Below are 16,275 nucleotides of genomic sequence, written 5' to 3'. Positions count from 1 at the left end.
GCCACACGTGTAGGTAGAGGTCACAGACCATGAGTCTGTCCCCAGCTCCCCGCCCTGTGAAATCTGATTGTTTACACTGTGGAGAAGCGAAGCTTCCCTGCTCGGAGGCTCCGTCGCCTCTGGCAGCCTGGCCCTCTGTGGAGGAGTCCAGGGGTTCCCTCTGTCTGGGCTCTGGGAGCTGGAGTAGAGGGGGACTCTGGGGTGGGGCCCCTGCCTTCTTTCCTCTGGGCCTGTAGATGGTGGGACGTCAGGGGCTCCTGGATCACTGCACCATCTCTGGGCACCTCTGACACCTGCCTCCTTCCCCGCACCCCACCCTAGGGGCACAGCGTCCCGTCCTCAGACCATGAGGTGACTGCACACACAGCCATGCCCCTTGCCCGTTCACCCAGGGCAGGTGGGTGCTCTGAGCAGGCTGTCCTCGCCTCTGGGGCAGGGGTGAACTGGCCCTCGGGAGCCTCCATGCTCCCCACTGCACACCCTCAGAGCTGGGAGTGTGTGATCCTCATCCTCAACTCTGCTCCAGAGCAGGAGAAAGACAGAAGGAGAGTGATACTCCTGGCTCATCTCAACTCAGCTCCTGCTGGGAGAGGAGGGGCTTCCAGGGCAGCATCATCTAATCCCACCAGGACATGGGGACAAGATTTCTCCCTCCTCTGGACTCGGGACACACTGCCCCTAAAATTCCCTCCTTATTCTGGCTTGAGAACTTGTCTCTGACACTTTCTGAGCCAGAGGGGAATTTCAGCGTCTGCAAATCCCTCTCCTACAGCCGCACAAGTTCAAAGTAGAGACAGCAGGAGACAGAGCCAGATCCTGAAATGAGCGAGGTCTTTAGGTTTAGTTCGCTGTGGCAAGGCTTGAATGCCATTGCTTGTTTCTGTAACGCTGATATTATGGAAACTGAGATGTATTGAGGGAATTGGGGTGAGGGTGAGTATTCCACACTGAGATCACCCTCCTTCCATGGCCCTGTTCCATCTGGAAGTCAAAGCAGGCACCTGGAAAGAGTGGACCCTGATCCCTTCCCTCCCCCAAACAGGCACAGACAAAAGTCACCGCGTCTCATGAGAAAAAGCATCTATTTCAGGAAACAAGAAAATGTGTGATAGGAAGCAGTCATTAGCACAAAGAGGATGTGCTAATAAGAGAAAAACATGTTTTTATCTGCATGGTATACATGTTTCTCTTGGGAAAGGCTTTTCCTACTAGGAAAGCTGTAACGAGCATGTTCTGATTGAGAAGAGGCATATTTCTGAAGAAGACAGTGCCTTGGACAGTGGAGGGGACGGCCTGGGACACTTGTCGTTCTTGATCCACGCTGGTAGGCTCTGCCCAGACAGGGGCCTGGCTCCCTGGGTGGGAAAGGCCGCGTGCTGTCCGTGGGCCTGGTCCACTTACTCTGCGTAGGACACTCGTGGCCCGTGGGCGTAGCTTGCTGCTGGTGGGCTGTTTGTCTCATCACTCTCCTTTGTCCTTGATAGGAGAGAAACCTATGATAGCAGTAAGGTGGACCTAATGGGGCCTGGAGTTCTACTTTGTACCAGTTTAATTCTGAGGCGTGTGGTCCACAGTGAAGCACCATCTTCTCCTCTAAGATCTGTCCAACAGCTGTCATGAGAGCCTGAGCCTCAACAGCCTTGCTGTCTGTAATCAGACGACTTTTGACAGTTCTGTGGCTCTGGGCAGTGTCCGCGGCAGGCTTGCATTTTTGCAGGGGCTCTTCCAATCTTTTGCCTTTATTGGGGCAAATCCACTGCAGAAAGTGCTTAATCCTCTCTCTGAAGTGGTTTTCTGAAGAAACCTGTCCCTTCTTCAGGCGGGATTGCTTTGTAGGGACTCTGCTGGTCCCTTTTTCTGGCCAGGGTGGCTCATCCTGCGCCTGGTAGAACCTCCGTGCCACCACCCTTTCTATGCTGTGCTAGCCGGGGCCTCCCATTAGCCTCTCGCCTCAGTGGGGATGAACTTCCTGCGCTGACTCTTCTGTTGGGGCCGCCCTCTCAGGGCCTCCTGCCGTCCCTGGCTGCTCTCCGCTCGACCTAACATCATAGAGTAGCTGGGAATTGGATGATTCTCTACGGGACAGAGTCTCGAAACAGGACAGAGATGCCTGAGAAGCCAAGGTGTTCGCGGCAGTGAGTATATCCGAGTGACAGTCTTTGAGAAGCCGCTCGGTGGCACAGTCTTGAAGGAGCACGCAGGCGGGCTGGCTCAAGGCCAGCCAGTCTGTGAACCCTTGGAGCTCAAGCTTACAAAACTGTTCATCAAAGTCTGCATCTTCTGGATTTGAGTCAGCAGACTTTGTGTTCAAGGAAGGATTTGTGTTGGACCTTAGGAACTGATTTCTTCATATCAATATTGATGATTTGGGACTTGGTTAGTAGACTTGGTTCAAAATTATCTTTCTAACAGGGTCTTCCTCCACAGCCTCTTGTTCTCTAAGATGGGAACGCTCATTGAGGTCCATGACTGTCTCACTAGAGCAAGATTCTGGGGTGGTCCACCCCCCGGATCCCTCTTGTGGCACATTCCTGGCCATTGCTGGACTTGGACCGGACTCCAGGCTGCCTCTGTCAGCCTCCATGACAGACTCACTGTGCCAAATTCTGCCCACAAAGTTGTATGTGGTGTCCTGAGAAGATGGCTTGACTTCCTGTCCAGTCAGAGGTGCCTTTGAGGGTTTCTGCATATTGCCAGGTAGGGGTCCTTCCAGAGCCTGCCAGGTTTCCTCAGTCGCCCATGAAGGGGCAGTGAGGGGCCTCTCCAGGTGGGGAACCGCCTCTGGTGTTATGACTTTCTTTCCTGGATGGGGCTGAGGATGTTTTCCCGAGTCCTTGGCTAGCTGGGCTTTTGGGTGGTCCCCAGTGTCACTGGTGGCCTTCAAGGTGGATCTTGGAAGGCGTGTGCAGTAAGCATCTTTCAACTTTAAGTTAAATATAAACTTGAAGACCTTGAGGAGCAGGACCCATCTGTGCCTCACCCGAAACTTTAATACATAAGCTTCCAGCCCCTGCTGAATATAAGGACTGACAACAAGAGACTCATGGGAGGTGTTCATAGAGGCTTCCCCATCCTGAGAAGAATCTGTGTCTTCTGTTCCTGTAGGGGCATTTAACTCTCCAGGAAGGTCTAGAAAGTGGTTGGCAGCAAGTCTGGAACAATGGACATTCACAGGGATTTGACCCTCACAGATCTGCTGTGCCTTCTTGCTTATAAGGACTCCCAAGACTTTTTCTGGATGCTTCCTGCCTGGGCTCAGCTCTCTTTCTGACTGAGGTTTTGCTATTAGAACCTTCACTGGGTGGTTTGCTGATGTCCTGTATAGAACTTTATGGGCTCCCCCCCTGCTCTGCCCTACATCATGGCACAGGTCTGTCCCTGGTAGGATTCGTGCTGGGCACTTGGACCTCATCTTCTGTGCATCCTAGCTCCTTTTGCCTAGACCTGCAGAGGGACTTGAGGGCCCCTCCCTGCCCTGTGCCTGACAAGGCCTTGGGAATTGATCCTGAGGCTGCATCAGTCTTTGAGAAGCTTGGATTCTGCAGGGCAGGCTACTCTCTTGTTCCATGAACCTTTTGGAAATGTGGTGCTCCAATTTCTCCCAAACCTCAGGGCTGATCAAATCCCCAGGAAAGATGGAGACAGAGGTGTGGGCCTGGGAAGACTTGCTTTCCTGGGGAAGGTTGGGAATGACCTGGCTAAACACTTGCTGAGATTTTTTAACCAAAGAGGGTAAAGTTCTCCCACTTTCTACTTGCTTTTTCAAAAAGTGATGTTCTAGGGTATGAATTGCTTTTGGATGAAAGATTGTGCCTTATTTTGGACTATAGGGCCAGATACATCATGGTACCTAGTCTGTGATTCAGAGGAAGATGGTTTGATTGGGAAAGAGTGTATAAGATGGGTAGTGGTCTCTAACTGAGCCCAAAGTCATGCTTGACCTTGGGGCATGGTTGGAGTAAGGGTTGGGGTTGCATCTGGGCCTCCATGTGAGCCCAAAGTGGTGGTGATTGATGTTGGGGCTTTGTTTTGTCAAGGGTAAGGGTTGGACCCTGGTCTGTGTATGAGCCTGAGGTTGTGGTTGAGAGTGAGGCATGGCTGGATTCAAGGGTTGGGGTTGGGGCTGGGCCTCCATATGAGCATGAGACGGTGGTGGTTGAAAGTGAGCTGTGGTTGGAGTCAAGGGTTGGGGTTGGGCCTGGGCCTCCATGTGAGCGTGAGGCGGTGGTGGTTGAAAGTGAGCTGTGGTTGGAGTCAAGGGTTGGGGTTGGGCCTGGGCCTCCATGTGAGCGTGAGGCGGTGGTGGTTGAAAGTGAGCTGTGGTTGGAGTCAAGGGTTGGGGTTGGGCCTGGGCCTCCATGTGAGCGTGAGACGGTGGTGGTTGAAAATGAGCTGTGGTTGGAGTCAAGGGTTGGGGACAGGTCTGGGTCTTCAAATGAGCACAAGGTGGTGGTGGTTGAAAATGAAGCATGGTTAGATTCAAGGGTTGGAGTTGGGCCTGGGTCTCCATGTGAGCCTGAGATGGTGATTGACACTGGGTCATGGTTGGAGCAAGGGTTTGGATTGAGCCTGGGTCTCCACATGAACCTGTGGTTGTGGTTGATGTTGGGGCATGGTCAGAGTCAAGAGTAGGGGTGGAGCCTGGGTCTCCATGTGAGCCCCAGATGGTGAGTGAAACTGGAACATGGTTGAAGTCAAGGGTAGGGGTCGGGCCTGAGTCTCCATGTGACCCACAGGTGACGGTTGCAATTGGGGCATGGTTGGAGTCAAGGATTGAGGTTGAGCCTGGGCCACAGAGTGGGTCAAGGGCTGGGCCAGTGACAGTTGTGAAGTTACTTTAGATTGAATTTGAAATTTTTCAGCCTTAGAGAGTTCATTGAACAAGAGGGCATAACTGTAGAGGGGACCCAGGTACTGTGACAGCAGCTACGAGACTCACTGTGCAGAAAGGGGAGACCCCAGAAGAGCTGGCTGCATGTCTTCTGTAGACAGCCCCCCAAAGTGTCAGGATGTGGGGGCTTCTCGGGACCAAGCAGCTGCTCTGGTTTGCCTTTTATGTTCCAGAAGTGTTGGTGACCCAAAGTGTCCTGCTTGTCACCCAGCAACTTGATCCTTTTCCCCAAAGAATTCGGGAGGTAGCCTGCCTCCTCCTCCTTTTCTTTCTCCTTCCAAGACTTCAGTTCTACTTTCTTGGTGATTAGTATCTCTAGCAGCTTCTGGACATCCGGGTTGACAAATGAGAGGGTACTGGCCTCTATCTGCCTGTTTTGGGGTGTCCCCAAAATGAGGCCTCTGGTGGATGGCAGGGAAGGTGCTTTTGCTGGGACTCAAAGTTTGTCATGGTAGAGAGACTCCAAGATTTGGCAGCCCCATGCCACCAAGACAGGGCTGAAAGAGGACAGCTTGAGTGGACAAGCCCTGAGATGGCTGGTCTCCAAGGAGACTGTGGATACAAGCTGTGTGGGATGGTGCCCAGTGGGAGTGACATGCAGGCACCCTGATTGAGACTCAGCACAGAACCTAGTAGTGGGGAGTCGGAGGAGGCTCTTGGAGGTGGAGGACCGGCCTCCCCATTACTGGGGCATGGTGGGGAAGTGGAAAGAGCCAGTGGCCAGGGTGAAAGGCTGTCCAGGAGAAAGAAAGGCTCCGATCGCTGAGAGGTACTCTCAGATGAAAGTGAGTGAACAGAATCTAAGGAAGACACTGAGTGTGGAGAGTGGGTGGAGTCCTGAGATAGAGGCCACTGGATCAGAGGAGGCGGGGGCATGGTGGGAGTGGCCTCTTCCCTACTTGGCTGGTGGGCTCCAGCCGGCCCTGCTTTGCACACATCCCCAGGGGCATCTTGACTGGATACCTGATGAAAGCCGCCCTTGTCAGGGAGCCTCCTCAGAAGTCTGCAGAATACATGAAGAACAAGCTGTAGCCAAGAGCCCCGGGGCCAGGTGGGCTGGGCAGGCCAGGCAGGGGTCGGCACCTGCAGCCCATGGCCCTGCACAGTCCCCATGCTGACTTCACAATGCTCCTGCTGTCCCTCCCACCAAGGCTTTAGCCGTTCTCTGCCCCAGTGCTCCCCCTCCTAGCTCAGCCCCAGGCTGCTTGCAGTCCTGTGGTCATACCATAGGCTCTAGGAGGAAGAACCACGTAGGAGAGAAGGGGAAAGTTGCTTTACCTTTGCAGAAGTGAAGTCAGGTCCCAGACCTCTTCCAGTGCTTCCAGACAATCTCTGCAAGCTGGAAATTGGCAGACTCATCATGAGGATGAAGGCAGGAGCCTAGGGGACTTATGGGGCATTGACTGTAGGTCCCTTGAAGGGGTTGCAACTGGGAGATGGGAGCCCAAGTACCAGCATCCAAGGTCATATGATCCCTGATAGTGATGGTGAAGTGAAGCTCATGAAAGGGTTTATCATTTACAAAGTGTTTCCATATCCTTTACTCCTTGCTACCCTCATAATCCCCTGTTGAGGAGAATGGGTGTGGGTCACCTTGCAGTGACATCTGAGCAAAGTTAAACGAGGTGTCCATAGTTGGACCCAGAGGTCCCACCTCCCAATCCAGGCTTTATTGGTCCAGTGAATCTCACACATGTCTGCTGGGCAACGTCCATTTCCAGACCCCTTAGGCTTCATTCTATACACAGAATCTAGGAAATATCTGGGTTCTGGTCTCCTTCCCAGAGTTTCCCTGGGTGTTCTGTTTACTGTGGGATGGCCCTGCCACTGGTCTCCTTGAAATTTGTGGAACTGGGCCATCATGACTGAAGAGGTGAGGGCTAACACCTGGGGCTCACAGGACTGAATGTCAGAACTTACCTTTCAAAGCTCCATTTCTTATTCTGCTCCTGCTTCTTCCCCTCCACTCCATGTGATGCTGAGAGAGAGAAAAAATAAGGGCCTGGGAGCCAATTCTCTCTCTCTCCTCTCTAGACAAGGATCAAACAGTGTCCATACATAATATGACTTTCTATGTTTCACCAACAGAGCTCTGTGGTCTTTCATTCTTTAAACTAATATTTAAAGTGTATAAAAATATTTTCTATTTTCCTTTTTTGAAGAATATAAGGATTTTCAGGGATTCCCTGATAGCTCAGTTGGTAAAGAATCTGCCTTCAATGTGGGAGACCCCTGTTCGATTCCTGGATTGGGAAGATCCACTGGAGAAGGGATAGGCTACCCACTCCAGTATTCTTGGGCTTCCCTTGTGGCTCAGCTGGTAAAAAATCTGCCTGCAATGTGGGAGATCTGGGCTTGATTCCTGGGTTGGGAAGATCTCCTGGAGAAGGGAAAGGCTACCCATTCCAGTATTCTGGCCTGGAGAATTCCATGGACTGTATAGTCTATAGGGTCTCAAAGAGTCAGACACGACTGAGGTACTTTGACTCACTCACTCACTGACAAGGATTTTCAAGTGAGATTCACCCTGGATCTTTCATCACTGTTCCTCTGTTCAAAAAACACATGCACTCGCAGACCTATGGGTGAAACTGAGCTCCATGAGGTAAGTCTCTGCTTCTTGAAGCCAGAACTCCACTCCAGCCCCTGCTCTGAGGCTCTTAGGATTTCAGTACTGCCAGCCAACCAGCCCTGGCCTAAGACATTTGTTCGTGACTGGTGAACTGGTGTTCAGAGTTCTGTGCTCTGGCTGACATTGAACTCAGTATCCAATCCTCGGTCCCTGGTCACTTTGTTCGGGGCATGCTCTGGAGCCCCTATCACACCAGGATGCCTGGTCTGAGATCTCCTAGGGTAGAAATCTCTCGGGTAGAAATCCTAGCATTCACTCTACCCCCTGCCCAGCCTGGTTTGTCCCTAGGGGCATGATGTTCTATTCTTCCTTGAGAATAGATGCCCTGTTCTTTCTCATTTCAAAAGTCTCTAGTTGGTTTAGAAAAGTGGAAATAATAACAGAAAAGAAGAAAGAATCATGTGCTTGTGGGCCTGGGCAAAGTTTCCTTACCTTCCTGATGTTTCCATGTTTCCTAGGGGGAGCAAAGGATGGGTTATTCTCCAGGTAGGGAAGGATCAGGAAAAAGAGCCCCAGTCCACATAGAAAGGCAAGGATGGTATCGATCGCCCAGAAAGGGGAGCTGGAGTTCAGCCAAGTATCAAAAGTGCTTTTCAGAGAAAAGAGCAGATTCTCCATCATCTGAATCACACCACTGCCCTCAGGCAACTGAGCCAGGGTGTGCACCTGGGGACTAAAGTACTAGGCTTGCATCCTAGACCTGTGGTCCCGTCACAAAGGGCCCTCGGGGGTGAGAGGGATTAGCAGAGGAGGTGGCGGCTGGACTACAGCCCCTCCCTAACCATCCATCCCCACAGCTTCATTCATCTCCCTTCTCTGAGCCTTCCCGTCCTACCTTCTCATCCTGTTAGACAGAAATATTAGTCTAGTTTCAATTCATCCCATCTGGAACTCAGACAATACTGTTTTTTTCTTTTTTTTTTTTTTCCCAAATCTCTACTTGAGCCCCATAAATGGCTTTTAAAAATCTGGAGTTGTCCCTATAGTTTTGGTTGATTCCAGGAATTCTTACTCTCAGGATTCCCTTGTCTGTAACTCCAAATTTTCCACATAGTATATTTGTGCCTTGCATCGACCTAGGCATGGAACTAAAATTTCTTTCATATTTTTTAGCCATGTGAATTTTGGAAATATTAAGAAAATTGTAAAATTTCATTTAATTTTCACTAGATGTAGATACAGGGTCTTAAAATTAAATCAATAACCACATGAAATTTAAAAGTTATGAAGTATAAAACAAATTCTAATAGTTAAGCTTCAAAGTAAATTTTTCATAAGTTTCCAACATCTTTGTTTCTAAAATTAATAAACTTAACAAAAACTTTTGGAACATTTTGTACAGATACACACTCATCTTTAATGAATCAGTCCAGTAAATTTTCAAATTTCAAATCTAAGAGAATCAAGCTTTTTTTTTTCCTGTTCAAATGTCTTCCTTTAATTATTCAGTAATCATTATAAGTTGGAATGTTAGCAGAAAATTCTCCTGGTCTTTGTTTATCTGAGAATATTTTTATTTTGCCATCTTCCTAATGTTTTGTCTTTTAATGTTTTCCATTAGACTTGGTACATTTCCAGTCATTATGTCTACAAGTATTGTTTTTCTTCCTGTTTTCTGATACTCTTTCCACATATGCCAGTGTGCTTAATGGGTCCCCTAGCTCATTTTTTCTCAAAATATTTTCATTTTTTTACATTGATTTCTATTAATCCATCTTCAAGTTTACAGTCTTTTGTCTACCATCTTACATGCGCTGTTGAACTTCTCTAATCATTTTTTTCATTTCAACTATCATAGTTTTCAGTTCCAGAATTTGTATTTGCTTCAGTTTTAATCAATTTGTAGCTGTTCATTGAGTTTCTCTATTTGTTGCCTTATTATCATATTGTCATCTAATTCTTTAAATATGGTTCCTTTAGTTTTTTATGGTTATGCTTATTTTTAATACTTTAATCTCTTTCTTCATACTGGAATTATGAATGGTATACTTACATGACTTATGAGTGATCTGTTATATAAATGTTTCACTCACTAGCTTTACAACATTGGAGTTTTCTCAATCTAACTGTTTACTTATCTGTCCCAGGGAGTTTTATACTTTGATGTATTTTTCTTTACTAATTAACATCTTTCTATTTCAGCTTGTAGAGCTTCCTTTAACATTTCTTGTAAGATTGATTCATTGGTGATGAAGTCCTTCACCGTCTGCTTATCTGGAAAGGTCTGTCTCTCTGTAGTTGTGTCATCGGGGATTTCTTAGCTGTGACATGTGGGATCTTGTTCCCCGACCAGGGACTGAACCCAGGCACCTTGCATTGGGACCACCAGGGAAGTCCCCACAGCTTTTTCATTTGTTAAGGAAACAGAATTCTCTTTGAAAGCTCATATATCTAGTCCACACAGAAGCAGCCAGCAGTTGGTCTTGTCGTGAAGATTTAAACATGAATCTGGCTATCAGGAGCCAGCCCAGGGCAAGGACAACAAGCCATAAGGAGACAGAAAGCCAAGGGTTATGGGATTTTCCTCCTTCAGGGCGTAGGTTCCTGTAGTGTTTTATTTTTAATGGGAATAAACATGGTAAGATTTTTACAGATTCGCCCTGGTTGAGAAAAAGGATTTGGTACTTGTTATACAGAACTAATTAGAATGTGACAAAAGGCTGAAAACGTTGGATGATATTCAAATACAAGTTTGAGTTTGGACTAAATGTTAACTACTTACTCCCTTTAACTTAAATATTGGCATAAAAACTTAAATTCACATATGCTTGAAGATCCTTCCCCAAGTCATTAACCAGAAATGCATGCTGGTTTCGCTTTAAAATGCTATAATCCATCACTCCCATGCCTGTGACTTCAGTTAACAACTATGGGCTGAGCAATCATACAGCCTCAGCCTCAACTTGAAAGTATTGATCACTTGTCAGCCATGTTAGGGATCATCAAATACACATCCACTCTGCCATATTTGAAATTGAATGCATGATCACACAATTGGCAATATTATCTAATAGGTTAGGCTAACTAAAACCCCAGCAGTCATGTCTGACATCTTTGTCTCTTAATATGCAGTTATCCTGATCTTTCATAAGTATATTTCAAATTTGGCTACATAAATTCTTCTTCTTTGTTATCAATCAAATCCAAGGTACCTGTTTTCTTTGACTTCAGCAGGAAACTCATAACTGTTTCACCTGCAACCACATTTGACTCCTGTCATCTCTTTTCCAATCACAGCTGGAGTAGTCTTTTAAAAATGTTTATCCAATTGGTCACCCCCCTTCATAATACATCTAATGGCTTTCCATTGTTTATGAGCTAAAAAGAAGACCCTTAACAAAACCTGCATGAGTCTCCAGGATAAGGTATCAAACTCCACTTCCAATGTCACACTCCCCCAGTGTCTAGAAGTGTGGCTATATATACATACACATATCATAAAGTATTAGAGTAGGAAATAGCAACCCACTCCTGTTTCTTTCCTGGAAAATCCCAAGGACAGAGGAGCTTTGGTGGGCTGCTGAGATAGCCAAGGGTCAATTGTATAGGTATAGTGTTCATTATAATGATAAAATTGTATTTAATGTGTGCAATAATTATATAATTCATAAACATACTTATGTATTATGGATAATAGGGTTTCCCAGGCAGCGATAGTGGTCAAGAACCCACCTGCCAATGCAGGAGACACACGAGATGCAGGTTTGATTCCTGGAGGGAGGCACAGCAACCCACTCCAGTGTTTTCACCTGGAGAATCCCATGAACAAAGGAGCCTGGCAGGCTACAGTCCATAGCGTCCCAAAGAGTTGGACAAGACTGAAGCAACTTTGCATGCCCATTATGGATAATAACCACATATATATACAACCACTGAAAGAACTAGTTGGTGTTGTTATTCAGTCACTAAGTGGTGTCTGACTCTTTGCAGCCCCATGGAATGCAGCACACCAGGCTCCCGTATCCTTCACTGTCTCCCAGAGTTTCCTCAAACTCATGTCCATTGAGTCAGTGATGCCATCCAACCATTTCATCCTCTGTTGCCCCCTTCTCCTCCTGTCTTTACTCTTTCCCAGCATTGGAGTCTTTTCCAGTGAGCCAGCTCTTTGTATCAGGTGGCCAAAGCATCAGTTCTTTGGTGCTCACCCTTCCTTATGGTCCAACTCTCACATCCACACATGACTACTGGAAAAACCATAGCTTTGAATATGTGGACCTTTGTTGGTAAAGTGAGACACATATCATTAATGAAAACATAATAAAACAGTCAAAAACATTATTGAAATCCATTATATGCACCCTGGTCCAAAAACACATTACAAAGACATGAAATGTATTCTGCTTCTCCTTTAAATGATCCAGTCTGGGAGATGGGCTTCCTCCTGTTTTGAAGACTGAGATTAATTGAATTTACAATAAGGCTACATTTCTTCAGAGAGAAGTTATCTACCCTTTCGCCTGATATCTGTGAAGTTTATGTTTTTTTTTATTGAGGTAAAGTTCATATGACATGTAGTTTACCATTTTAAAGTATACAATTCATTGGAACTTAGTTCATTCATGATTTTGTGCAACCATTACCCCTGTGTGCTTAGTCACTCAGTCGTGTTGGACTCTTTGTGACCCCGTGGGCTGTAGTCCACCAGGCTCCTCTGTCCGTGGGGATTCTCCAGCCTAGATCACTGGACTGGGTTGCCATGCCATCCTCCAGGGAGCTTCCTGACCCAGGGATCGAGCCGGGCCTGCATTGCAGGCAGATTTAAGGAGATCCCATACCATTAAACAGTCACGTCCTATCCCTTTCTCTCTCAGCCTCTGGCAGCCACTAATCTGTTTTCTGTCTCTATAGATGTGCCTATTTTCGATGTTTCATGTAAATGGAATTTTAAATATGTGACCTTTAGCGTTAGCCTTCTTTACTTACCTTTGTTTTTTTTTTGAGGTCATCCATGTTGCAGCTTGTTGCAGCTTGTCTCAGAATTTTATTACATATTATAGCTGAGTAATATTTTGTTATATGGCTAGACCACACTTTATTTATCTATATCCTGAATATACTCTCTGTGGGATTTTCTTTTTCTTTTTTTTCTTTTTTCCATTTATTTTTATTAGTTGGAGGCTAATTACTTTACAGTGATTTACATGTATTCCCCATCCCGATCCCCCTCCCACCTCCCTCTCCACCCGATCCCTCTGGGTCTTCCCAGTGCACCAGGCCCGGAGCACTTGTCTCATGCATCCAGCCTGGGCTGGTGATCTGTTTCACCCTAGATAATATACATGTTTCGATGCTGTTCTCTCGAAACATCCCACCCTCGCCTTCTCCCACAGAGTCCAAAATTCTGTTCTGTACATCTGTGTCTCTTTTTCTGTTTTGCATATAGGGTTATCACTACCATCTTTCTAAATTCCATATATATCAGTTAGTATACTGTATTGGTCTTTATCTTTCTGGCTTACTTCACTCTGTATGATGGGCTCCAGTTTGATCCATGTCATTAGAACTGATTCAAATGAATTCTTTTTAATGGCTGAGTAATATTCCATGGTGTATATGTATCTGTGGGATTTTCTGTCTTCACCCAGTTCTCTGTAGGTACTGGCTTCTCCTGTGCCCTAGGGCATTTGTATAGTAAAGTTTCTTAATTAAAAAAAAATTCACTCAGTTACTTAAAATCAAGCTAATCAAATTCTTTAGTACAGAGTAATATAATCTAGTGTATGCAAAAGACCAGTGGTTTCTTATGTTATTTTTCTACCTTCATCCTCATACTATTTCTATTCCTTTTTCCACAAAAACTCTCACTTTAGTATGTTTGGTATATGCCTTGTGAAATATGTGATTGTTTTGAGCGTGTGCTTTTAATCCGTGTTAATGATTCTCCATTAGGATAACCCTTAGTGCTGGACATGGAACAATGGGCTGGTCCAAAACCAGGTAAGGAGTGCCTCAAGGCTGTATATTGTCAGCCTGCTTATTTAATTTATATGCAGAATACATCATGTGAAATGCCAGACTGGATGAAACACAAGCTGGAATCCAGATTGCTGGGAGAAATATCAGTAACCTCAGATATGCAGAAGACAACACCTTTACGGCAAAAAGCAAAGAGGAACTAAATAGCCTCTTGATGAAGGTGAAAGACGAGAGTTTTCCAGAATGCTCTGTAATTTACACTCACATAGAAGGGCTTGAAAAATTCTGCTTCTTCACATCTTGGGCCAACACATATTATTATTATCCATCTTATTTGTCTTTTTTTCAGGTCATTAATTTTATTTTTTAATTTATTTTTTAATAGAAGGATAATTGCTTTACAGAATTTTGTTGTTTTCTGTCAAACCTCAACATAAATCAGCCATAAGTATACATATATCCCCTCCCTTTTGAAGCTCCCTCCCATCTCCCTCCCCATCCCACTCCTCTAGGTTGATACTGAGCCCCTGTTTGAGTTTCCTGAGCCACACAGCAAATTCCCATTGGCTATCTGTTTTGCATATGGTAATTAAGTTTCCATGGTACTCTTCCCATACATCTCACCCTCTCCTTCCCTCTCCCATGTCCATAAGTCTATTCTCTATGTCTGTTTCTCCATTGCTGCCCTGTAAATAAATTCTTCAGTACCATTTTTCTAGGTTCCATATGTATGTGTTAGACACGATACTTATCTTTCTCTTTCTGACTTACTTCTGTATAACAGGCTCTGTATAATAGGCTCTAGGTTCATCCACTTCATTATAACTGACTCAAATGTGTTCCTTTTCGTGGCTGAGTAAAGCTCCATTGTGTATATGTAACACAACTTCTTTATCCACTCATCTGTCAGTGGACCTCTATGTTGCTTCCATGTTCTAGCTATTGTAAATAGTGCTGCAGTGAACAGTGGGATACATGTGTCTTTTTCAGTTTTGGTCTCCTCAGGGTACATGCCTAGGAGTGGGATTGCTGGGTTATATGGTGGCTTTATTCCTAGTTTTTTAAGGAATCTCCATACTGTCTTCCATAGTGGCTGTATCAATTTACATTCCCACCAACAGTGCAAGAGCATTCCCTTTTCTCCACACCCTCTCCAGCATTTATTGTTTGTAGACTTTTTGATGATGTCCATTCTGAAGGGTATGAGATGATGTCTCATAGAAGTTTTGATTTGCACTTCTCTAATAATGAGCGATGTTGAGCATGTTTTCATGTGTTTGTTAGCCATCTGTATGTCTTCTTTGGAGAAATGTCTGCTTAGATCTTTTCCCCATTTTTTGATTGGGTTGTTTGTTTTTCTAGTATTGAGTTGTATGAGTTGCTTGTATATTTTGGAAATTAATCCTTTGTCAGTTGTTTAATTTGCTATTATTTTCTCCCATTCTGAGGGTTGTCTTTTCACCTTGCTTATAATTTCCTTTGCTGTGAAAAAAACTTTTAAATTTAATCAAGTCTCACTTGTTTACTTTTATTTTTATTTCCATGGCTCTAGGAGGTGGGTCATAGAGGATCTTGCTTTGATTTATGTCATCGAGTGTTCTGCCTATGTTTTCCTTTAAGAGTTTTATAGTTTCTGGTCTTCCATTTAGGTCTTTAATCCATTTTGAGTTTATCTTTGTGTATGGTGTTAGGAAGTGTTCTGATTTCATTCTTTTACATGTAGCTGTCCAGTTTTCCCAGCACCATTTATTGAAAAGGCTGTCTTTGCCCCATTGTATATTCTTGACTCTTTTGTCAAAAATATGGTACCCTTAGGCACATGGATTTATTTCTGGAGTTTCTATCTTGTTCCATTGGTCTGTATTTCTGTTTCTGTGCCAGCACCATACTGTCCTGATGACTGTAGCTTTGTAGTATAGTCTGAAGTCAGGAAGGTGGATTCCTCCAGCTCCATTCCTCTTTCTCAAGACTGCTTTGGCTATTCGGGGTCTTTTATGTTTCCATATGAATTGTGAAATTTTTTGTTCTAGTTCTGTGAAAAATGCCATTGGTAATTTGATAGGGATCTCATTGAATCTGTAGCTTGCATTTGGTAGTATAGTCATTTTCACAATACTGATTCTTCCTACCCAGGAACAAGGAATATCTCACCATTTGTTTATGTTGTCTTTGATTCCTTTCATCAGTGTCTTATAATTTTCTGTGTATAATTCTTTTGTCTCCTTAGGTAAGTTTATTCCTAGATATTTTATTCTTTTTGTTGCAATGGTGAATGGGATTGATTCCTTAATTTCTCTTTCTGATTCATCAATTGTTAGTATATAGAAATGCAAGTGATTTCTGTGTATTGATTTTGTATCCTGTAACTTTGCTAAATTCACTGATTAGCTCTAGTAATTTTCTAATACTATCTTTAGGGTTTTCTATGTACAGTATCATGTCATCTGCAAACAGTGAGAGCTTTACTTCTTCTTTTCCTATCTGGATTCCTTTTATTTCTTTTTCTTCTCTGATTGTTGTAGCTAGGACTTCCAGAACTGTTTTGAATAATAGTGAGGAAAGTGGACACCCTTGTCTTGTTCCTGATCTTAGGGGGAATGCTTTCAGTTTTTCACCATTGAGAATAATGTTTGCTGTAGGCTTATCATATATGGCCCTTACTAAGTTGAGGTAGGTTCCTTCTATGCCCATTTTTTTGAAGAGTTTTAATCATAAATGGGTACTGAATTTTGTCAAAGGCTTTTTCTGCATCTATTGAGATGATCATATGGTTTTTATCTTTCAATTTGTTAATATGGGATATCACATTGATCAATTTGCATATGTTAAAGAATCC

At 44.8% G+C, this 16,275-nt stretch overlaps 2 protein-coding genes across 2 annotated transcripts; both read right to left on the bottom strand.

Moving 5' to 3' along the window:
• Positions 1 to 1,065: 1,065 nt before the first annotated feature.
• On the bottom strand, positions 1,066 to 3,814 carry LOC139032003 (spermatogenesis-associated protein 31A6-like; the record flags this gene model as incomplete). The annotated part of the gene is given in 3 exon segments (XM_070458017.1): positions 1,066 to 1,916; positions 2,040 to 2,299; positions 2,411 to 3,814. Coding segments are annotated over 3 exon segments (2,439 nt in total), but the record flags the coding sequence as incomplete, so codon positions are not given.
• Positions 3,729 to 8,253, bottom strand: LOC139032065 (putative spermatogenesis-associated protein 31C2). The gene is made up of 4 exons (XM_070458403.1): positions 7,956 to 8,253; positions 6,812 to 6,869; positions 6,170 to 6,230; positions 3,729 to 5,894 (listed from the first exon to the last, which is right to left on the bottom strand). The coding sequence occupies exons 1-4, from the start codon at positions 8,142 to 8,144 to the stop codon at positions 5,255 to 5,257; spliced, it is 948 nt and encodes a 315-aa protein (XP_070314504.1). The 5' UTR covers positions 8,145 to 8,253; the 3' UTR covers positions 3,729 to 5,254.
• Between the last annotated feature and the right edge of the window lie 8,022 nt (positions 8,254 to 16,275).

This window comes from Odocoileus virginianus, chromosome 29 (assembly GCF_023699985.2).
Source record: "Odocoileus virginianus isolate 20LAN1187 ecotype Illinois chromosome 29, Ovbor_1.2, whole genome shotgun sequence".
In the NCBI taxonomy this organism is placed as follows: Eukaryota; Metazoa; Chordata; class Mammalia; order Artiodactyla; family Cervidae; genus Odocoileus; species Odocoileus virginianus.
The sequence above is the reverse complement of the archived record's forward strand: the minus strand, read 5'-3'. Positions and strand labels throughout refer to the sequence as shown.